At 40.2% G+C, this 24,143-nt stretch overlaps 1 protein-coding gene across 14 annotated transcripts in view; it reads left to right on the top strand.

The window, feature by feature from the left end:
* The first annotated feature begins 6,192 nt into the window (after positions 1-6,192).
* The window catches only part of LOC122556624 (kelch-like protein 3), a 119,869-nt gene continuing 101,918 nt past the window's right edge, over positions 6,193-24,143 (top strand). For 2 of the 14 annotated variants that reach the window (XM_043703548.1, XM_043703549.1), the window contains exons 1-2: positions 6,200-6,737; positions 10,228-10,299. Coding sequence is in view for 8 of the 14 variants with exons in the window: in XM_043703547.1 (XP_043559482.1) it covers positions 6,412-6,482 (71 nt within the window). In the remaining 6 variants the exon portion in view is untranslated. Of the gene's footprint in view, positions 6,738-10,227; positions 10,300-24,143 lie in introns of all 14 variants that reach the window. The other 12 variants (XM_043703539.1, XM_043703536.1, XM_043703543.1 and 9 more) reach the window with 9 other exon arrangements.

The raw sequence follows: 24,143 nt of genomic DNA, 5'->3' as shown, positions 1-24,143 counted from the left end.
CGTTTTAGGCATTGGTCGTTGATTTCTCCTATAAATAAAGTGACAATATGCAATATGTGTACTGCATAAGGATAGTTCAATTGACCAATTCAATTTGTTTAATTCTGTACTTGTAATGTGTGTAGATTAATTTTGTCTTGTTTATTGCTGTGTACCTACCTGTAGGAGCAGAAATCAATTTGTTTATCATACAATTGAGTGCATGGATTCTTGTGGTGCATCTGTAGTGTTCCTCTCTCTGGGTTATTAGACCCAAGTACTCCAGATTTGTGTCATAACATGTCTAAATAGGTTGATTAAAAGTAACTACAGTTGAGTGCACCGTCTTTGCACTAGACTTAACAACAATCTAGGTGTGTTCAATATATCGTATCAGTTGTATGACACTACGATTGTTTGCTATAAATTCTGTGTCTTATGATCCTGACCCACTAGTTACCTGATGAAGGAGCAGTACTCCGAAAGCTAGTACTTCCAAATAAACCTGTTGGACTATAACCTGGTGTTGTATAATTTTCAACTTTGCACCAGGTGGCAGTCTATTCCATAAACTAACAATGTACTGTAATACCTGTACTTGATAGTAGTAAACTTTCTGGTTTGCAGAATTTTGACACAATCCTGCTGCTGATTTCTTTTGTAACTTCAAATGTGTCGTCTTCCCTCCATTTTAGCCTTTTTGTCGCTTGCATTTAACACTTTATGCCACTGTCTTCATGCCACCACCATTTTTTTATTCTATTGTGAATCTTTTCTTGTGGTTTCTGCAATCTTTTGTAAGTAAATTAGTTACAGTAGACCAGTTATGATTTAATTGATGCTTTTTAAACTGTGTTCAAGGAATTTGTAATTTCTTCAGATGCACAGCAAATTCAGTTTAGAGAGAGCAACTGTATAATGTGCTAACATTTTCAGTGTTAAGTCAACTCGCAAACTATCATTTCATTGAGAAAACCCTATTATACGCTAACCATATGGGTACCTTTCACGTCTGTATGAGTATTGATGTACATTTCTGCTCAATTGGATTGAAGCTATAGATCTTTCCTGGAAATATCTTGTGTGTGACATTATCTTTAAAACATTTTATTTGTAATATCCTTTATCTAATATTTTAATATGTACAAATAGTGAAATTTTGAAACGCATTTGTTTTTTTTTGCTGCCCAACTAAAATCATTATGAATAATACCTATTAATTGAATTATATTTCCCAGGCAACTCCTTTGCCATCCACTACAATGGGAATTCTACAAGTGCAATTCTTAGTTGGAATAACAACTGTGTGGTGTTAGAAAATCTGGGTCAATAGTTCTTGGAAGACTAGAATTTTAATGATTGTAGAAAAGTTTTTTAAGTTTTGTGGAAATACCTTGAATGATTTATTTAAAATATGTTTTTAAAAGATCACTGTTGACATTGTATTTTTTTTAATGACGCCTCCTAAAAATTGCATGATGGTGATAACTGCTTGCTTTGCTGTAGACTTGCCTGACAATGATGCTAGGCCTGGAAAAAAAATGCTTGACATCGTGTCCCATTGTTCTTGGAAGTACAGTGGTATCTGGAAATAGATGGGAAATAGTCTACTAGGAAGTGTTGCCTAGCTGTTCTCTTATTTCTGAAAAGAAACCTTTCTTGTGGAGTTCAGGGTGAAGTTTATTTGCTCTTCTACGACAGTGATTGCAAGAAATTCTCTAATTATTTTTCTGAGTAAGCTGTATCTGCCAAGACTTCAGAGACAACCATGTATGATTATTGGAATTGAGGAAGGGTCATTTGACCCAAAATGTTAACTATAATTTCTCTGCAAAGATACTGCCAGAACTGCTGAGCTTTTCCAGCAATTTCTGTTTTTGTTTCATTTTCCAGCTCCTTTTCAGTCTGAAGAGGTCATTCTGGACTCAAGGTTAATGTTGATTCTTTCTCCACAAATGCTAACAGATCTGCTGAATTTTTCCAGCATTTTTTGTGTTTGTCTCAGATGTCCAGCATCCAAAATATTTTACTTTTATCTAACGAGAACAATTCTGGCTTCTACAATCAATCCTCGTAACTAAAATCTCTCATTCTCGAGACCTTCTCATAATTGTTTTCTGCATCTTTTCAATACCTTCAGATCTTTCATGATGTCCTGGCCAGAACTGAATGCTACTTAAGTTAAGCTTGAACCAGTTTTCTATAAAAGTTCACCATAACTTCCTTGATTTTGTATTGTATACCTGTACCTTTAAATCTCAGGATCCTGTATGTCTTATTAACTACTTCCTGAACCTTTGTCACCTTAAATGATTTGTACACCTATAACTCCAGTGCTTATGATTTTGCACTCCCTTTAGGATTGTATATTTTATTTGCCTTTTCTCATTCTGCCACCAAAGATGCTATTTTTTGCATTCCCTTGCATTAAATTTTATTGTCTTGTGTGGGATCATTTCACTCTCTATGACATTTAGGTCATTTGCAACTTTTGAAATTGTGACCTGCACCACACTTAAGCCAAGGTAATTAATATAGATCATGTAGTCCAAATACTGACCAAGTCTGAGAAATAATTATTTACCAACATTCTCTTTTCTTTCACTGAACCAACTTTGCATCCTTATTGTTACCACTTTTATTCTAAGGGGTTTAACTTTGTGGACAACACAAAAAACTTCATAATTCAGATAATGTGCAAGTTCCTGTTAGGTACAATGAATGAGGCAAATAGATGCATTGAAGAGGAGCTAGATATGAACATGATGGTGAAAAGAATAGAGAGTAATGATGGGATCAAATTAAGTATAGGTGAGGGAAAAGTTTGTTTGGATTTTAAATCTCAAAATAAGAGTGGGCCACACACCTTGTGTCTATATTGTAAAATTCTATGTGATTGGCTTCATATGGAAGTGGCAATGGTCAGGGACATTTTCATTCATGTCAGTAATAACTTGGAGGTGAGTAAACAATGATTTTAAACTAAGAGGCTTAGACAGCAAAATATTTTAGGTATTGAAACAAAAATAATGTGCTAAAGAAATACTGGGAGAAACCAAATTTGAGGATCTTACTGAAGCCAAGTAATATGATAAGGCAGGTATGAGAAGATGTAACCTGGAGTGGGGGTGGGGTGTGTGTGATTTCTTTGGCCATAGTTATGTGTTTCATGGGTTTAGTGTTGCATCATTGTTTGAGTAATCTATAATCATCATTTACAAACCTAGTATCCTGCGTGCTTTTAAAAATATTAGGATGAATTTTTGAAAAATGCGTATTCTTGAACTGTGCTCCCCTATCACTTTAGTATATACTGTTACTCCTTGCATACCACTTACATTCTCAGCAATAAGATGCATCAGGTCTGTTTAGCAATCTGCTAACTTGTCCATGTACCTTTGAAGGCACTTTGGTTTACAATGCATTTTTTCTGTACTGGTGGAAGAAATTGAAACTATGCCCTGACACCTAATTCCACATCATCTAGATGTAAAAACTAATAGGAAACTGACTCTAATCCAAAAACATCCATTAACCATTATTTCCTTTTTCAGTACATTCACCAACTTTCAGTCCAAGCTGCTTAATATTATGTGTTTTAATGTCTTCTTCATTGTTGTGTCGAACTCCTTCATTTCCCTATAACACACCACTGCAAATGATCATCAGGACTGCAAAGATTCAAGAAAGCAGCTCATTATCACTTTCTCCAGGGCAAATACAGAGGGGTAATAAATGCTGATCTTGCCAGCGATACTGGAGTCCAAATGAAAACAGTTTGTAAAAAAAAATTAAGTCTGCAATGAAATTCTGAAAACTCAAATATGCAATTTAATCTCGTCACACAAATGTCTGAATTTTAGAGATGACATATGGATTCTGGTAGACGTGGATCACAAACATATTGAAAATGCCACTTTGTGAATGCAACATTTTTTTTTCAAATTGTTTTGTCATTCTTTGGTGCAAACACATTTCCCCCTTCCTGCATGGATCAGCAAAGTGCTACTGAGAAACTCTTGAGGACAACAAGGGGTCCGATGCATAGAAAACCTCTTTGTGTAAATAATGCTGATGCTAGGCCTGGGGAAAAAAAAGGGTTGCTTGAAATCCTGCCCCACTTTACTTCCAGTGTAACTCTGATCATGCTGGCTATGCTTCTGAGGCTACTGTTTTTGTATCTAAACTGTTATTTATGAATGAGGTGAATCAATGAATTTTGATTGTTAGCTAATTGTGATCTTATTTCCCCTTACGCCTACATATATTTTTATAAAGCAAGACTGGATAATGATCAAAAACAGGCATTTGATCTCTTTTTAAAATTAAAATGTAAGTTAATTAAATTCACAGGCTGCTGTCTTTGAGCAGAGAATCTTAACTTGGTAGCGATGATCAAGACCATGAATGGTTCAATGAGGAGAAAATTTTCAATGGCAAAATGGATGATAATCAAAGGACATAGGTTTAAGAGGATTGATAAAATAATTTGACCTGAAGAGAGATTATTTTTGATCAGAAAGGCACTATCTGAATGGACGGTGGAAACAGGTTGAATACAATCCTCACAAAAGAGGATTGGATAAATACTAGAAAAAAATTACTGAGAAAAATAACTATTTGGATGACTCTACCAAAGAGCCAGCTCAGGTACAGTGGGTCAAATAGTAATCTTATGTGTTGTATGATTCTATAACAATAATCTAATTAATCAACAAATTACCAAAGGATCATGACAAAAAGTGCAAATGAGATTTAGTACAGGTAAGTGAAAAATATTACAAGTCAGCAGAAAATACTGGGAACATTCAATCAATGTTGTCAAAATACTTAGGAAAGTCGTTAAAGTATGTTTCTGAATGATAATATCTATTCATGTAAGATAAAAGGAAAAGCTGCCATAGTCCCAGAGGTCCGTCATTAGAAAGAGACAACAGTGGTGAGATTAAACTGAGGAGCACCAGGTTTCAGGCAAGGGGAGAGGTTTAGAAGGCAGGACTTTATGGTGACGTCAGCTAATACAGGAATCTATTTATGATACACCAGTAATCAAATTTGTAAAACAATGCTGAGGCATTAATCAGTCAGCGAAATTTGAGGCCATCAAGCAGTTCTGAAGAAAGATCACTGCACCCGAAACGTTAACTCTGCCTTTTCTGCACAGATGCTGCCAGAGCAATTTCAGATTTTGTTCCAGATCTCCAGCAGCTGCAGTTCTTTTAACGTGAAACTCACTTCTGGTCAGATTCACCTTTTGATCACGGAGACACAACGAAAGCACTGCAAGAAGCGGAGCTGACCTGTTCCAGAATATTGCAAGAGAAGGTTAAAACATTTCGAATCTTTAGTTTGAAAAGATAAGAATGAAACGAAACCTGATAAAGCAACTAAAAGTGCTTTTTTTTCTGTTCAATTAACTCCAGAGTATCAGATTAGGTTTAACCATGTACTGAAAAAATGGTTTGAGGCACACACAAGTAATTATCACACAAAAATAATATCTGGAAAGATTTCTCACTTAGGGCCCTGGTGCATAAGCTTTGGAATCATTCAGGAAATATGGTGGTTAGGAAGGCATATGGGATATTTGCCTTTACCAGAAATAATGTGCAACACCTGTACATTTTAGCTGCATAGCTCTTTATAATCAGTAATCTTCCAGTTTTACTCAGTATAATCTTCCGAATGACCCTTTAACACGCCCAAACATCACCTGGGAGTTTAGCCAAAATTCCTGTTATTGTATATATTGAATCCTCAAGGCACAGAATGGCAGTTATGGAGAGAACAGGAAAAAAAACGGGATAGCTGTTGGTTATAAGGGAGTTTTGTACTTTAAGAACCGGCAGTAAACTGGAAATGAACAAATACATTCTCATGAAATAAAAGCAGAAATTGCTTCAAATATAAGCATGTTCTATCTGTGGAAAGAGAAACAGAGTTCACCGACCACTTTAAAACAGAGTATTCAAGAAAAATAAAATTCTGGAAATCATTGGATACGTGAGATCATTCTTCCAAACTGCAAAATACCACAAAATGTAGAGAGGAAGGGGTGGAATTTAGGAATTCCCACGAAAAGTCAACTCTCCCGAAGTTGTTCCTAGAGGCAGTTATATTTTATTGATTGAATACACGCCACCCTGTACCCACTTCCTTAGCCAAGAGCAACTCAATTTACATCAGCAAATATTTACTTGTTAGTTGGACGTTGCACTTTTTTGATTGGTTTGTTGACCTCAGTCTGCTCACATTGGCCACTCTTTGCCCGTTGCTTACAACTTGTGAGTTTCCAATGAGAATCGGCAGCAAGTCGTTCGAAAGCTAAACTTCTGGAGAGGCAGATTTGTTTAGGGCTGCGGGTGGCGAAAAGAGGGTGAAGCAAAAAGCGCAGCAACCACCTCTCCCTTTGCCCGCCGCACAGCGAGCTGTATGAATCCCTGTAACACGGCGAGAAATGCTGCGGAATCTCGCAGCGGTGGTGGACGGTGCCCAGGAGCCAGGTGAGTCTCTCGCCGCCGCCGCTGCCAGGCAACCGGGCAACACCGTGGAGTCAGGCGCTGCGGCGGGGAGCTAAGGGCAGGGTCCTGAGAGAGCGCGAGCCGCTGCCATGGCGCCGCGCTAAGGCCCTCAGCCCGGGCTCCGCGAGCAGGGCCGGACCAACTCCCTCACCCCGGCCGGCTACTCCTCTCCTCGGAGCTGGGCCCAAGGGAATGCGGCCATCGAGCACCAACACTCCGCACTATGGAGGATGGAGGGTAGGTTGGGAGCAACCGGCACTATTTCCCTTTTCATCCACCTCCCTGACACTCTTCCCCCCCCCGAACGAGTTGCTCCCCATCTCCGACCTGTCCCCGATCTAGGGGTGGGCTGCTTTCCGACCCTTTCTCAAATCCGTGACAGTCACCGCGCTCTTTAAAAATACGCGTGCAGTTTATCTGCTTCGTGTGAGATCTCTCTTTGTATGTAAACCCAACTTTTTTCTTAACTCGAGGAATCACTTGATTGCATCCTGTTCTGCAGATGCATCCGTTGCCCATTTGAACTGACAAATTTGTCCCTCCCGTTTCTGATTCTATGCTGAGAGGCTTCTTGATCATGATTGCGCTTCGATCTCTGGATTTTTAAAAACAAATTCTAAAATGCCATTTCCCTAGTACTGCTACAACTTAAGTTGTCGAAGTAATTCATGTGTGCGCTAAATTCGAGAAGCTGCTTTATAAACCTGGAACATTACCATGAAATAGCAAATGTCATTATTTGAGGTTCAGTCAATTCCAGTACTGTCCATTACAAATCATATATTAAGCAGGACTAGTACTAATGGCGTTCCGTATTTCAGTATTCATGTAGGTGTAATAGTTTCAGTTGGAAAACTTCACACCAAAAATGTACTGACGTAGTGGAATGGTGTTTGAGATGCAGTCAACGTTAAGCTGTAACTTTCTATTGTCTTCCTCTTAATTATTGCCTAGAAAGGTGTATGTTTCGTGAAAGTTAGCCTGACTGCCTAAAAAGCATTTAGCTTACCACTGCAAACAGATGCTGAGGAATGCAGGGGTTACACCTTAATAACTAAAACAGAAGTTGCTGGGGAACCTCAGATCTGGCAGCATCTGTGGACGGAGGGTCCAGTGAAGTACTCAGTATAGATTGGATTAGATTCTCTACAGTATGGAAACAAGCCCTTTGGCACAACAAGTCCACACCGACCCTCCGAAGAGTAACCCACCCAGACCCATTCCCCAAGCCTATATTTACCCCTGACTAATGCATCTATCACTATGGGCAATTTAGCATGGCCAATTCTCCTGGCCTGCACATCTTTGGATTGGGGAGGAAACTGGAGCAAACCCACGCAGACTTGGGGTGAATGTGCAAACTCCACACAAACAGTCGCCCGAGAATGGAATCAAACCTGGGTCCCTGGTGCTGTGAGATAGCAGTGCTAACCACTAAGCCACCGTGCTGCCGTGCTACTGCCCGCCCACCCCCACCTCCACCTCCACCTCCCTGGCGCTGGGAAAAGATGGTATATATGCAGAAATGCTGAGTGATATTTTGTTCGAGAACATTTGTGTGAAATATCATGGCAAGTTTTACAGTCCTAAAACGGCTACATAAATCTACACCGATGACATAGAGCTAGACAACATAGAAATTGACCCTTCAATCTAACTTATCCCGATATCTTGAACTGATCTAGTCCCATTTGCTAGCATTTGGCCCATATTCCTCTGAATCCTTCTTATTCAGATACCATCTAGATACCTTTTAAATGTTGTAATTATACCCGTCTCCACCACCACCTCTGACAGCTCATTCCATACGTGCACCACCCTCTGCGTGAAAATGTTGTTCCTCAGGTCCCTTTTAAATCATTCCCCTCTCACCTTAACCCTGTACCTTCTAGTTTTGGATTCCTCTATCCTGAGGGAAAAAAAAACTTGGCTATTTACCCTATCTATATTCCTCATGATTTTATAAACCTCAATAAGGTTCTCCCTTCAGCCTCAGATGCTCCAGGGAAATGACTCCAGCCTAATCAGCCTCTCCCTATAGCTCAAACTCTCCAATCCCGGCAATATCCTTGTGTCTTTTCTGAACCTTTTCAAGTTTCACAACTTTCTGACAGCTGGGAGATCAGAATTCAAAAGCAATATTCCAAAAGGGCCTCATCAGTGTCCTGTACAGCTGTAACATGACATCACAACTCCTTTATTCAATGCACTGACCAGTGAAGACAAGCCTGCCAATGCCTTCTTCACTAACCTGCCTACATCTTGCATTTAAATTTTAACACACCCTTTAAAGAGTTCCTTTAACATGACCATTCATTTTTGTAGAATCATAGAGTGGTTACAGTGCAGAAGGAGGCCATTTGACCTGGTAAGACTGTCAGGTCTCAGCCATTGGAAAGATGTTGTGAAACTTGAAAGGATTCAGAAAAAATTTACAAGGATGTTGCCAAGGTTGGAGGATTTGAATCATAAGGAGAAGTTGAATAGGCTGGGGCTGTTTTCCCTGGAGCATTGGAGGTTGAAGGATGACCTTATTGATGTTTATAAAATCATGAGGGGAACGGATAGGATAAATAGGCAAAGTCTTTTCCTTGGGGTGGGGGAATCCAGAACTAGAGGGCATAGGTTTAGGGTGAGAGGGGAAAGATATAAGAGAGACCTACGGGGCATCTTTTTCATGCAGAGGGTTGTGCGTGTATGGAATGAGCTGCCAGAAGAAGTGGTGGAGGCTAGTACAATTGCAATATTTAAAAGGCATCTGGATGGGTATATGAATAGGAAAGGTTTGGAGGGATATTGCTGAAACTTGATTGCTGGAACAGCACAGCAGGTCAGGCAGCATCTAGGGAACAGAAGATTCGACGTTTCGGGCACATGCCCTTCTTCAGGAATGAGCAGAGAGTGTTCAGCAGGAGAAGATAAAAGGTAGGGAGGAGGGACTTGGAGGAGGGGCGTTGGAAATGTGATAGGTGGAAAGAGGTCAAGGTGAAGGTGATAGGTCGGAGTAGGGTGGAGGCGGAGAGGTCAAGAAGAAGACTGCAGGTCAGGAAGGCGGTGCCGGGCTGGAGGGATTCGGCTGAGACAAGGTGGGGGGAGGGGGGATGAAGAAACTGGTGAAGTCCAAGTTCATCCCCTGTGGTTGGAGGGTTCCCAGTCGGAAGATAAGACGCTCCTCCTCCGACCGTCGCGTTGTTGTGGTTTGGCGGTGGATGAGTCCAATGACCTGCATATCCTCGGTGGAGTGGGAGGGGGAGTTGAAATGCTGTGCTACAGGGTGATTGGGTTGGTTCGTCCGGGTGGCCCAGAGGAAACTTGATTGCTGGAACAGCACAGCAGGTCAGGCATATTGGAGGGATATTGGCCAGGTGCTGGCAGGTGGGTCTAGATTGGGTTGCGATATCTGGTCGGCATGGACGATTTGGACTGAAGGGTCTGTTTCCGTGCTATATATCTCTGACTCCAAGCAGTTTATTCCTTAATGTCGCTTATAGTCTCGCTCATTAGTGTTGTGTATGGCGTTGCCTTATTGAGTGTTTACAATGGTATAAACCAATTTCATTGATTCCTTTTCACGGGAAGAAAATGTGATTGTTTTATTATTGCTGTTTATGGTTCCTAAATTGTAGGAAACTTTTAAGTAACCTACCCAACTAGCCATTCTTTATTTGTAAACCTAAGTATTAAGTAAAATTGTTTTTATACCTCTAACATAACCCTATCTTGTCAGCACCTAGCATCTACAGGCACTCTTATGCTGTCACGCAGGACCAATGGACAGTAATCAGAAATGAGAACCCAGGTATTTATGTTCCTGTTCCTAATGCAGTGATCTAAGGCAATGTACCAAGTCTTCCTTCAACTGGGTTCCTATTAGTCAGTAAAAGACACAAATTGATTCTGACTTTTTAAGGCCTTGTGCTTCATTTTATCTTTTCACTGTGCAATTACAAGCATTGCCAAAGGGTTATAACAGCCAAATCACATGAAAAATATTGTTATAATGTAAAATCAGATTTACTAAGGATTAAATTTTTTCCTAATGTCTCTATGATTGCAACTGCAGATAATTACCTTACAATTTTTACAATCAATGAATTATGACTGAGTACAAGAAGAGTTTGAGAGATAATATATACTTTAACTGATTACGAAATCAAATCTAGAGCGAATCTTAATTACTCTAAATTCATTCTTAGCCAAATATTCCAGTAAATCTACAGCAGTAGTGTCTACCTAATAATGTAGAATCTGTGACTGGTACAGCAATACTTAGACAACTTTCAGGTTTAGGTGATAACTGCGCAAAAAACGTTTGTATCACATAGATGCAAGAGATCTCCAGTAAAAGAAAGAATCTAACCAACTCCTGATGATATTTAATTATATACCCGAGTTGTCATTTACCCGAAACTTAATTGGACAAACCACAGAAATATTGTGGCTACAAGAGCCAGACAGAGGCTAAGAATTCTGCAGAGAGTAATTCACTACTTTCATCCCTTGCTGTTGCACGATCTACAAGGCAAAGTCAGGATTGATAAAACACTCTCCACTTGCATGGGTGTGTGCAGTTTCAATAGCACTGGAAAAATCTTAAACCAGCCAGGCCAAAGCAAGCTGATTTAAGAGCACCACATTAATCACTTTAAACATTTGCTCCCTTCATTGGTAGTGCAGAGTGGCTGCATTGTGTACCATTTAGGAGATGTAGTTCAGAAAGTAACTAAGGAACCTTCGAAAGTATTTTCTAAATGCATGACTGCTACTAGCTTTTTGGAAAAGAGCAGTGAATGCCTGAAAATACGTTAACCTTCAAATTCCCCTCCAAGCTGCATGCTATCCTGGCTGGGCAATGTAAGACTTCTTTCGCTTTGCTAGTTAAAATCCTGGACCTCCCTTCTGAACAGCACTTTAGTTGGACCTACTATGGATGTACTACAGTAGTTTAACACAGTTCACTACCACCTTCTCAAGTTGGAGGTAGTGAGGACTGCAGAGTCAGAGTCGATAAAGTGTGGAGCTAGAAAAAGCACAGCAGGTCAAACAGCATCAGAGGAGCAGGAGAGTCAGTGTTTCTGGTTGGGACTTTTCATCAGGACCTGATGAAAGGTCCTAACCTGAAACGTCGACTCCCCTGCTACTCTGATGCTGCTTGACTTGCTGTGCTTTTTCCATCTCCTCACCACCTTCTGAAGGCCAATTGTGAACAATTAATATACCTAGAACGAAAAGAAATAGAATTTTATTAGGACTGTCTAATTGAGTGTTCATTAGCAGCATTCACTGGTAGATGTCCAAAACATTTTACAGCTGATTGAACATTTTTTGAAGTGTTTTTACTGTTTATAAGAGAGAAAGCATGGCAACTAATGTATACACAGAAAGCTCCAACCAACAGTAACATGATAATGATCAAATGCACTGTTTTGATCATACTGATTAAAGGATAAATATTGACCAGGACTTGAAGGAGAACTCTTCTGCTCTTTTAAATAATAGCATTAAATCTTTTAGATTCACGTTTAAGGCCAGACAGAGGTTCTTTTTAACAGAATCGTATAATCCCAATAATGCAAATAGAAGCCTTTTGGCCCATCAAGTCTGCACCATCCCTCTTAAAAAGCATCCCACCCAGACCCACACCTTATTTTGCCACCTAGACTGCTCATCCCTGGACACTATGGGACAATTTAACATGGTCAATCCACCTAACCTGCACATCTTTGGACTGTGGGAGGTAAATGGAGTACCCAGCTGAAACCCACACAGACATGGGGAGAACATGCAAACTCTACACAAACAGTCACCCAAGACTGGACTCCTAGAGCCGCGAGGTAGTAGTTGTAACCTATTAATGTTTCCTTTAAAAGTTGGCATTTGCAGTTCCAGCTCACCTGCAGGACAACATTAGAGTGTCTTTGTTCATCTTGCTCAAACTTCAAGTCTCCTCTCTCACTATATTCATGATGTTTTTTCCTTCCCTTTGATACCTCCTTGTGAATTATCCTGATGAGTGCAAGCTGAAAAGCTTGACAAAATGACTTTTTTTTTTGCCCCAGCCGTACTCCAGATCTGCAGTACCAAACAACTGTTTGAAACTGGGGTTCTTCTCTTTACAACAAAGAGGATTTACTAAAGATGCTGAAAATCCTGAATGTTTTTGACAATAATTAAGTGAACTGGTTTGCATTGGCAGAAGGATCAGTAACCAGAGAATGTAGATTTAAGATGAGTGACAAGTTGAAGTATTCTGATTGGGGAACAGCTGAGCCAGTAACAAAATTATGGTATTCTTGCTGTTTACACTAATCTGAATACTCAATAGAATTATCAAATGTTACAGTACAGCTCGAAGCCATTCAGCCCACCATATAAGCAGTTGGTGCACACAAGTTCAACTAGTTCTGCAGTTTAGCACTTTCCCTGCAGAGCAGCAAGTCTGCCTTTTTTCACATAACCATACGATTATGTTTTGAAGCCATGATTGAATCTGCCTCTACCACACTCAGGCATTACATTCCAGATCATTCACTGGGTTAAAAAAATGCTTTATTCCCATGTCGGTGTTGCTTGTTTGGCTAATCACCACCTTAAATCTGTGTCTCTGGTTCTTAATCCTTTCACCATAGGAGCCATTTCTTCTTATCTGCTTTTCTGCAAATCCCTACATCAAATCTCCTCTCAAACCTCTCATGGACAACAGTCTCAGTTTTTCTAATAATCTATATAACTGAAGACTCTCCTTCCTGGAATTGATTTCATGATTTTTTTTTATGCACCACCTCTGGTGTTTACTCATTCTTTCCAAAGTGTAGTGCCCTGAACACCTATGCTCAGGATGACGCTGAACCAGTTTTTAATAGTTTTATCATACCTTCCTTGTTTTTGTACTTGTGCTTTGTTAAACATGCTCTTGACTTATCCTGCCATCTTCAGTGATTTTGTGCACATATGATTTGCATCCTATTGCTCCTGTACCTCTTTTAGAATTGTGCACCTTTATGCTGTTTTTATCTGCTTCCTGTTCTCCTATAAAACTTTTCTGCATTAAATATCATGTACCCACCTACCGCTTTGTCAACCCATCTATATTTTTGCAGTTTAACACTATTCTCCTCTCAGTCAACAATAATTCCAAGATTTGGCATCTGTAGATTTTGAAATTGTGTCCTAATCAAGTTCCTAAATCAAGAAGATCTAAAATGATTATGAAACTTCTCCAGTCCAAAAGGCAACCATTAACTACTACTTCCTGACTGTCAAGGTCTTATCTATGTTGCTACTACCCCTTTTTTTCCCCTCTAATGTTGCTCACAAGCCGGTTATCAATACAAATTTGAGATCCATGTATACCATGTCTTCAAGATTGCCCTCGTTGACTCTGTAACCTTGTCAGAAAATTCAAGTTAGTTAAATACTCTTTGCTTTTAACAGATTATGCTGAATTTCCTTAACGTAATCTGCTTTTGTCCAAGTAATGGTCAATTTTGTCCTGAATAAATGTTTCTAAAAGCTTCCCACAACTGAGGATAAACTGATTAGTCTGTAATTGCTGGACTTGTGCTTGTACCTATATTTGAACAGGAATCTATCATCTGCAATTCTCCAGACCTCTGGTACCAGGAGAATTGAAAGTTACGCTCTGTGTCTGTTAAATTTCTATCCACTCCCCAGAACCCTCCTGCTGTTTTGCTCTTGTCCCTTTATTTCTGGCTTCTTATCCTCGCCTTTTATGTCCAGCCTCCATTCACTGCTCTGCTTCCCCTCCTTTTATGTCGACCTTCCACTCCCTGCTATGTTCCTGATCTGTTATGCCTAGTCCCCAATCACTTGGCTCACTTTTTAAAATAGAGCGTTCGATGCAAACTTATTGCTTTTTTAAAAATGTCATGTAACAAGTGGAGTCTTTGGATGTTAAAGGTGCTAGGGTAGTCTGAATACAATACCTGATTCACTTTGTAAAATAAAAGAAAGAGGCATATGTCAGATATAGACAGCTGCGATCAAGTGAATTCCTAGAGGAGTACAAGGGCAGTAGGAGTAAACTCAGGAGGGATATCAAGAGGACAAAAAGGGACATGAGATAGGGCGGCACAGTGGTTAGCACTGCTGCCTCACAGCGCCAGAGACCCGGGTTCAATTCCCGCCTCAGGCGACTGACTGTGTGGAGTTTGCACATTCTCCCCGTGTCTGCGTGGGTTTCCTCCGGGTGCTCTGGTTTCCTCCCACAGTTCAAAGATGTGCAGGTCAGGTGAATTGGCCGTGCTAAATTGTCCGTAGTGTTAGGTAAGGGTGGTTTGCGCTTCGGCGGGTTGGTGTGGACTTGTTGGGCCGAAGGGCCTGTTTCCACACTGTAAAGTAATCTAATAGCTTTGGCAAATAGAGTTAAGGAGAATGCAAAGAGACTGTACACATACCTTAAGGACAAAGTAAGCAGAGAGAAAATAGGGCCCTTAATCTCTTTTAAATATTCTAACTGTACCAGTTCATTGCACACACAAATCACTCTGTGGGAAAAAAAAAGTTGCCCTTCTTGTGCTTTTTAAAACTTTCTCCTCTCACCTCACCTTAAATATGCTCCCTCGTTTTGAACTCCCCCACCTTAAGGAAAAGGCTTCTGCTCTTTCTAAACCTAATCTATACTCCTCTTGGCTCTATAAGGTCACCCCTCAACTCCCTACATGCAAATGAAAGAAGTCCCAGCCTTTACTTAGAACTCAAAACCTCTAGTCCCGGCAACATCCTGGTAAATCTTTACTGACCGCTCTCCAATTGAAAAATCTTCCTATGGCAAGGCTACCAGAACTGGACACAGTACTCCAGAAGAGGCCTTACTAATGTCCTGTATATCCAAACTCTTCTCCTCAAAGGTCTGAGCAATAAAGGCAACCGTGCTAAACACCTTCTTAATCACCCTGTCTACTGGTCAATCAAATTTCAAAGAATTATGTACTTGAACCCTGAGGTCTCTTTGTTCTACATCATTACCCTGGTCCCTACCCTTAATTGTATACATTCTACCTTGTTTTCTTTACCAAAATGCAGTGCCTCATATTTATCCAAAGTCACCTCCTTCTGCCACTCCTTAGCCCATTGATCCAATTGATCAAGATCTCTTTGTAATCTTGAATTACCTTCTTCAATGCCCACTTTTCCACCAAGTTTGGTGTCATTTGGAAACTTGCTAACCATGTCTCCTATTTTCTCATCCAAATCGTTTGTATAAATGACAAACAACGTGGACCCAGAACTGATCCCTGTGGAACACCGCTGGTCACAAGCCTCCATTCCAAAAAACTACTCTCTACCACCACCCTATATCTTGCACCATCAAGCCAATTTTGTATGCAATTGGCAAGCTCACCCTGAGTCCCATGTGATTTAACTTTACAAAATTAGGCTACCATGTGGAACCTTGTCAAAGGCTTCACTAAAGTCCATGTAAGGAATGTCTACCACTTTGTCCTAAATTTGTTTGGTTACTTTCTCAAAAAACTCAATCAAGTTGGTGAGACACAGTTTTCCTTGCACAAAAACCATGCTGACTATCTCTAATCAGTCGCTGCCTCTTCAAGTGCATGTAAATCCTATCTTTCAGAATCACCTCCAACAACTTATCCACTACTGATGAAGATTGAAATCACATGACCCCTGTGTTTTTTTTTCAAATAGCACTGGCATGGTAGCTAGCGTTTGGGCTCCAGGCTGGCAGCATCATTTCCTCTATGTATGTATCACCTTTGTTTCTTCCTTTCTTCATCTTCGAGGCTGGAGCAGTGTTAGCAGGACCGTGGCTGGTTGCAGCATCGACAGTATGGGCTGGGGCTACCCGATTAGCGGCGGTACCTTGTGCTATCTGTTGGCGGCAGATGGGGGGTATTGGTGTCATCGTTCCTGTTCCCAGATTGGGACTCTTTAAGATGCAGAATACCTTGCAGAAGCTCTGAAGCTGTGCTTGAGATACCAATTTGAACAGAAGATTCACTCCTTTTATTTAAATAATTTCTTTTTATCCTAATTACATCGCAAAATGGTGTCGTATTATGGTGACAAAACACTTTTCATTATATTTTCAAAATATGTGGCAATAAATTAATCATGCATTCATTCACTCACATGATTATTTCAGTATCTTTATTGTAAGTTTACTAATTATTTCTCAATGCACACTCCTAGCAGTGTACCCTTTGTCTATTGTTAAAGGGTTTATGAAGTAATTCCCTCAGTGACTTTGCTTTTTGATATTTTCACCAGCGGGTTCTTCACCTTGAAGCTGCCAGATCTGGTGGATATTTCCAACATTTCCTGTTTGTACTTTGATTTGACAATTATATCTTCCAAGCTAAGATTTCTCATGACTGTTTTGATCTCATCTCTTATTAACTGAGCTATCCCACCTCATTTTTCTTTCTTCCTATCCTTTTGAAATATCAAATACTCCTTAGTTCCCATTCTTGATCACCTTAGAACCAAGGCTCTGTGATGGCCATCAAATCATGCCCATTTATTTCTATTTGTCTATCAATTCAGAACTGCTAACAGTACACCACATGCGATCAAACTAGGGCTTTCTGTAGATGAGATGTAATATCTACCACCTTTGTATTCCAGCTATTTAGCATTTCATTAGCCTTTTTGATAACCTGATGTACCTATTTATATTACTGTTAATAGTGGAAGCATGAAATTACTTGCATATGGTGCTGCCTCACTTTGTGCTTTTGGCAAATTTGCATATGTGTTGTATCTCATCATCCAGAGTCGTCGCTAAATGCAGTCTTCAACACGATTTGGAGATGCCAGTGTTGGACTGGAGTGTACAAAGTTAAAAATCACACAACACCACGTTATAGTCCAACAGGTTTAATTGGAAGCACACTAGCTTTTGGAGTGATGCTCCTTCATCAGGTGATAGTGGAGGGCTCGATCGTAACACAGAATTTATAGCAAAAATTTGCAGTGTGATGTAACTGAAATTATACATTGAAACATTGATTGTCTGTTAAACCTTTCATCTGTTAGAATATAGTGATAGTTTCACTTCTTTCATGTGTAAATCACAAAACCTTTTTTTTTTAAAGTTGAATTCTCTGGTTAGCTGTTAACAATGGTGATAGCTAGACAATATGTTGAAGGTAAAAACAATGACTGCAGATGCTGGAAACCAGATTCTGGATTAGTGGTGCTGGAAGAGCACAGCAGTTCAGGCAGCATCCAAGGAGCTTCAAAATCGACGTTTCGGGCAAAAGCCCTTCATCAGGATGTTAGGCCCCTGTGTTCTCTGTCTATGACCTGATGTTTAGATTGATTCTAATCTAAAAAATGAGAAAACGGAGTTTTACATAAATTCATGCAGTTTTTGAGCTCAGAGTTCTACATGAATGTATGCAGTTTTTGAGCAAAGTGCAATGTAACTCTGCAAGTACAAATTCACCCCACAAAATATATGTGTGCGTGTGGGTCTTTGTGTGTGTGTGTGTGTGTGTTTGTGTCTGTCTGTCTGTCTGGGGTGGGGATTGAGAGTGTGAGAAAGTGTGTGTGTGTGGTGAGTGCAGAGTGTCTTCAGTCTGCGAGGGGGTGCATGTGGGAGTGTGTGTGTCTATAAGGGTGTGTGTGGGTGTCTGTGTGCGCGTCTGTGTCTGTGTGTGTGTGTGTGTGTGTGTAGTGCAATGGTGATCACCTGTAATGTGACATGAACCCAAGGTCCCGGTTGAGGCCCTCCCTATGGGTACCGAACTTAGCTATCCGCCTCTGCTCGGCCACTTTCCTCTGCTGCCTGTCCCGAAGTCCTCTGGTCACCTGAAGGTCCGAGGCTGAATGTCCTGGACCACTGAAGTGTTCCCCAACTGGGAGAGAACCCTCCTGTCTGTTGATTGTTGTGCGATGCCTATTCATCCGTAGTCTTCAACACTGGCATTGAAAATCATGAAATTTCTATTCTGTCCTTAATTCAATGTTTCCCCAATCATCGATTCAGTTTTGGAATCAATCAATGTAACTACAAGTATGTAGTGGAGAGGGACCGTTGGAGCTAGGTAGTGATCAATAAATCCATTGGGAAATTCAGGAAAAATCCAAAGTGGTGACAGTGTGAGCATTGACACAAAAGAAGGAAAGGGTAAAAATCTGTGTTGATTGAGTTAAATGAAGTAGATTGGGAGGAATCTCCAAACACTTGTTGGGCGATTGGACTGTATGTATCATATTAATGATCATTGAGTTTTTGGATTTTGAATATTTGAACATTGGTAATTGATATTGGTTATGGTCTGCATTTAGAGCTGAATTAACATTAGTCCATTTCAGAGCTTTGTTCTTTTAAAAAAATCATTTATGGGACGGGGTGGTGTCAGTATTTATTGCCCATTTGTAATTGCTTGAAGGGTAGATAAGAATCAGCCCACTGCTATGGGTCTGGAGTCACATGTAGGCCAAACCAGGTAATGCCGATTTTCTTACTTGTAGGAAACAGGTGAACCATGTTTTTTTTTCCCTGCTAATCAACATGGTCATCAGTAGGCTCTTAATTCTAGATTCTTATTGAATTCAAATTCCATCAGCTGCTATAAATTTAAGCCTGGGGCTCCAGAACATTGCCTGGCTATCTGGATTAATTGTCTAGTAATAATACCACAAGGTCATTGCCTTCCCTTAACTTTGTTTAGAGAAATTGAAGAGTATTGTTCTTCCTCTCATGACTGCAGTTAATCCAAAACCGTTGTTGTGCACTGAGTAGTAGAATCAAATAATACTCCAGAGTACAGCAAGATTACGCCAAACCTTTTGAGTGTAATTAGTCAATCCTACTTCATTGCTTCCGTCCTATTGCTGCAATTTAAATATGTTCAAAACTCTTCCAATTTACTTTTGAAGCTGACGTGATAGTAGCTTTTAAAGAGAATTGGATAAATACTTGATAAAGTGGAAAAAAATTGCAGGACCATGGAGAAAGAGGTAGGAGATGAGGGCATCTGGATTATTCTTTGAAAGAGCCAGTACAAACCCGATGTGCCAAGTAACCACTTTAGTTGTATTATTTGAATTTTATGATGCAGTAACCATTCACAATATTGTACTTTAATTGTTGAGTCTATAAAGAAGTTAACAGTTCAGTTAGACTGAAGTAAATGAAAACATAGACGAATAATGAGCTCACAATTAACTTACCAAATATGTGTTCCAAATATGGACCTATGTATTCTTTAGTTTCTGTAGAAATAATCCGGTTGAAATCTGACTGCTTTGATTAACTAAACAAAAAGTGGCCAGATCTCTCCAGTAGCAGCAGTGATGGTCAGATTCATACTGCATTCAAGATTTCCCCAACCTGATGCTGGCATGTGTTTTTCTTTTGTGATCTTCTGATCCCTGCTGACAAACCGATGCACACCACAGTGTCCACAATGACATAAATTGGAGTTAGGACAAGACAGAGCATGCCCACATTTTATCATACTAGCTTCCGTGTGGTAAGTTTTAAGGTCTGATCTGAAACCTGATGAATGGGTGAGATTAGGGCAGGTGAGGTGAGTAGTTGAGTTAGCATGGATATTCAGTAGGGTTAGATAGAGTGGTTGGGTTGTGGTTGATTGATGGGGGTTATGAATTTAAGAATATCCGAACAAGTATAGGCTGTTCAGTACATTTAGCCAGCCCTGCCATTCAGTACAATAATGACTGAATGAACACCAATTTAACACCCCTGCAATCCCTGTATGCAATTTTGCTGGTTGAATTGTGTGCAGTTAAATCTTATCATAAATGGATAGTTGTGGATGAGAGTGTGGTAGACCATAAAGCACAGGAACAGAAGAAGGTGAATCTGCCCGTCGAGTCTGCTCCATCTTTCAGTATGCTAATTGAATTGTATTGAATTTATTGTCACGTGTACCAAAGCTTGTCACAAAGTGAAAAGCTTTGTCTTCCGAGCAATACAGCAGATCATATAGTTAAATAGCGTAGATAGTGTATATATATTCGGTAAACAGCAGCAAAACAAACACACAAGTACAGGCGAATGTTAAGAATTTGAGTTCATTCAGTATTCTAACAACGGTAGGGTAGAAACTTTCAAAACTGGCTGTTGCATGTGTTCAGGCTTCTATACCTTCTCCCCGATGGTAGAGGTTATAGAAAAACATTGCCAGGGTGGGGTGGATCTTTGAGAATGCTGTCGACCTTTCCTTGACTGTGGGCCTGGTAGATGGATTCTATAGATGGGAGGTTGGCCTTTGTGATTGTCTGGGCCGAGTTCACCACTCTCTGTAACCGTCTCTGATCTTGAATGGTACAGTTGCTCTTGATGGCGCACCTATAAAGTTGGCAAGGGTTTTCGCCATCATGCCAAATTTCCTCAGTTGCCTGAGGAAGAAGAGACATTGTTGGGCCTTTGTAACCAATGCGTCCACATGAAGAGTCCAAGAAAGCTTGTTGTGGATGACCCATCCCAGGAGCTTGACACTCTCCAGTCATTCCAGCTCTGTGCTGTTAATGTGTAGGGGGCATGAGTAACATCCCACTGAAAATCAATAGTGAGTTCCTTGGTTTTGCTGGCATTGAGAGCTAGGTTGTTCTCAGTGCACTATTTTTCCAGGTCTTCCACCTTCTGTCTGTAGTTTGTTTCGTCACCATGTGAGATTCGATCGACTGTGGTGGTGTCATCAGCGAACTTGTAAATGACATTAGTCTGGTATTTGACAATGCAGTCATGGGTATACAGTGAGTAAGGTAGGGGACTGAGTGTTGAGTGTTAGTGAGGATGAAATAACAATAATAATGAGATAAATATTTGATTTCCAGCTTCACCAAAGAGGATACAAAAAGTATCTGTTAAGCCAATAAATCATGAGGTTGAAAGTAGAGAGGAACTTGGTGTAACTAGGCAATCACTGAACTGACTGATGAAGTTACAGATTAGTATATCTTTGAATCTTGTTAGACTTCACTCATATGCTCTTCAGAAGGTAAATAAGGTTGTAAATGAGTTGGTATTAATTTTCCATAATTCATTAGATTCTGGTAAGGTTCCATTAGACTTAAAAGGAGCAAATACAATCACTATAGTCGAGGCAGAGAATATGAAAGTATGATTTTGTCTTGGGAAAGATATCAGAATTAGTTATAAGGAGATTATAACTGGGCAATTGGAAAAATCCACAGTAATCAGGAAAACTCAACATGGCATTTAACTAATTTCTCAAATTTGTTCAAGGAGAAACATGTACTTTGATTATAGGAGAGACTGTTGATGTATAGCATTTGGACTTCAAAGATTCTATTTGACAAGATTCCATATAATTGGATATTATGTAAAGTGGGACCTCATGGTGTGGGGATAGCATACACGCATGGATCAAAGAGTAGATGGCAGGTTGGTAAAATAAAAATGAAATATTCTTAAATGGGTCTTTTTCAGATTGTCAGGATGTAACGAGTGGGATCTATGCTGACCTGTCAACGTTTTACCATTTATATAAATGACTTTTATGAAGGGCTCAGAGGCATGATAGCTAAATTTGCAAATGACACAACATAACAGCCTACCAATATTTGTGAAAATGTCCAAACCAGGATATAAACCAATGTAGATAGGCTGAGTAAATGGACAAAAAGTAGGTCAAGTATAATAGTGTTCACTTTGGTAGGAAGAATGAAAATAGTATTATTTAAAGAGAACAATTGCAGAATTCACACTCATCTACAACACCTCTTTGAAGAACATATCTGACTCTCTATTTTGTCCTTCTACTGATGCTTCCACATTCACCTACATTACTACCACTTTGCTAGACCTCTCCTAGAGCGCTTTAAGCATCATCTGAAGAATTAAGCAGTAATCAGTCTTCACCAACAAGTCCAGCACAGAAATTACTAAGGAAGAGTCAGCTGGCATTTGTATTCGAAGCCCAAATTGTGCAGTCCTGCTGCATATAAAACTAGCAAAAGGAGCAACCATTTGAGAAAGTACTGCTGGTCAGAACAATAGCTATCTCCAATACAACAGTGTGTTAAGACAATTCTACAACATCCAGTTAAAACCAAAATGTTACTATAAGAGTTGTCCAGAAATGGAACTTATAGAATTTTATTTTATCAGTTTGTGGGATGTGGGCTTTGCTGGCTGAGCCAGCATTTATTGCCCATGCCTAGTTGCCATTGAGATAGTGAGCTGCCTTTTTTGAATTGTTGCAGTCCATGTGTTGTAGGTAAAAACACAATGCTGTTAGGGAGGAAGTTCCAGGATTTTGACCCAGCATCATTGAAAGAATGATAATCAGTCTAAACATTATGGCACAGACAGGGAACACAGGGGGCTAACACCTTCAACATCTCAACATCTTTGTTACAGTTAACCTGAGCATGTAACTTTTAAAAACAGTATTGTGATTTATATATGAAAAAATTGAAACTATCATGGTCATTCTAACAGGTGAGAGACTGAACATAGAGTCATAGAGATGTACAGCATAGAAACAGACTCTTCGGTCCAACCTGTCCATGCAGACCAGATATCCCAACCCAATCTAGTCCCATCTGCCAGCACCTGGCCCATATCCCTCCACACCCTTCCTATTCATATACCCATCCGAATGCCTCTTAAATGTTGCAATTGTACCAGCCTCCACCACTTCCTCTGGCAGCTTATTCCATACACATACCACCCTCTGTGTGGAAAAAGTTGCCCCGTAGGTCTCTTTTATATCTTTCCCCTCTTATTCTAAATCTGTGCCCTCTAGTTCTGGACTCCCTGACCCCAGGGAAAAGACCTTGTCTATTTATCCTCATAATTTTATAAACCTCTATAAGGTCACCCGTCAGCCTCCAACGCTGTAGGGAAAACCGCCCCAGCCTGTTCAGCCTCTCCCTGTAGCTCAAATCCTCCAACTCTGGCAACATCCTTTTAAATCTTTTCTGAACCCTTTCAAGTTTCACAACATCTTTCTGATAGGAAGAAGACCAGAATTGCATGCAATTCCAACAGTGACCTAACCAAAGTCCTGTACAGCTGCAACATGACCTCCCAACTCCTGTACTCAATATCTGACCAATAAAGGAAAGCATACCAAACACCTCCTTCACTATCCTATCTACCTGCGACTCTACTTTCAAGAAACTATGAACCTGCACTCCAAGATCTCTTTGTTCAGCAACATTCCCTAGGACCTTACCAGTAAGTGTATAAGTCCTGCTAAGATTTGCTTTCCCAAAATGCAGCACCTCGCATTTATCTGAATTATACTCCATCTGCCACTTCTCAGCCCATTGGCCCATCGGGTCAAGATCCTGTTGTAATCTGAAGTAACCCTCTTCGCTGTCCACTACACCTCCAATTTTGGTGTCATCTGCAAACTTACTAATTGTACCTTTTATGCTCGCATCCAAATCATTTATGTAAATGACAAAAAGTAGAGACCTAGCACCGATCCTTGTGGCACTCCACTGGTCACAGGCCTCCAGTCTGAAAAACAATCCTCGACCACCACCCTCTGTCTTCTACCTTTGAGCCAGATCTGTATACAAGTGGTTAGTTCTCCCTGTATTCCATGAGATCTAACCTTGCCAACCAGTTTCCCATGAAGAACATTGTCGAACACCTTACTGAAGTCCATATAGATCATGTTCACCACTCTGCCCTCATCAATC

This window comes from Chiloscyllium plagiosum, chromosome 14, assembly GCF_004010195.1.
Source record: "Chiloscyllium plagiosum isolate BGI_BamShark_2017 chromosome 14, ASM401019v2, whole genome shotgun sequence".
Taxonomy (NCBI): Eukaryota; Metazoa; Chordata; class Chondrichthyes; order Orectolobiformes; family Hemiscylliidae; genus Chiloscyllium; species Chiloscyllium plagiosum.
Note: the sequence above shows the minus strand (reverse complement) of the source record. Positions and strands in the feature narration are given on the sequence as shown.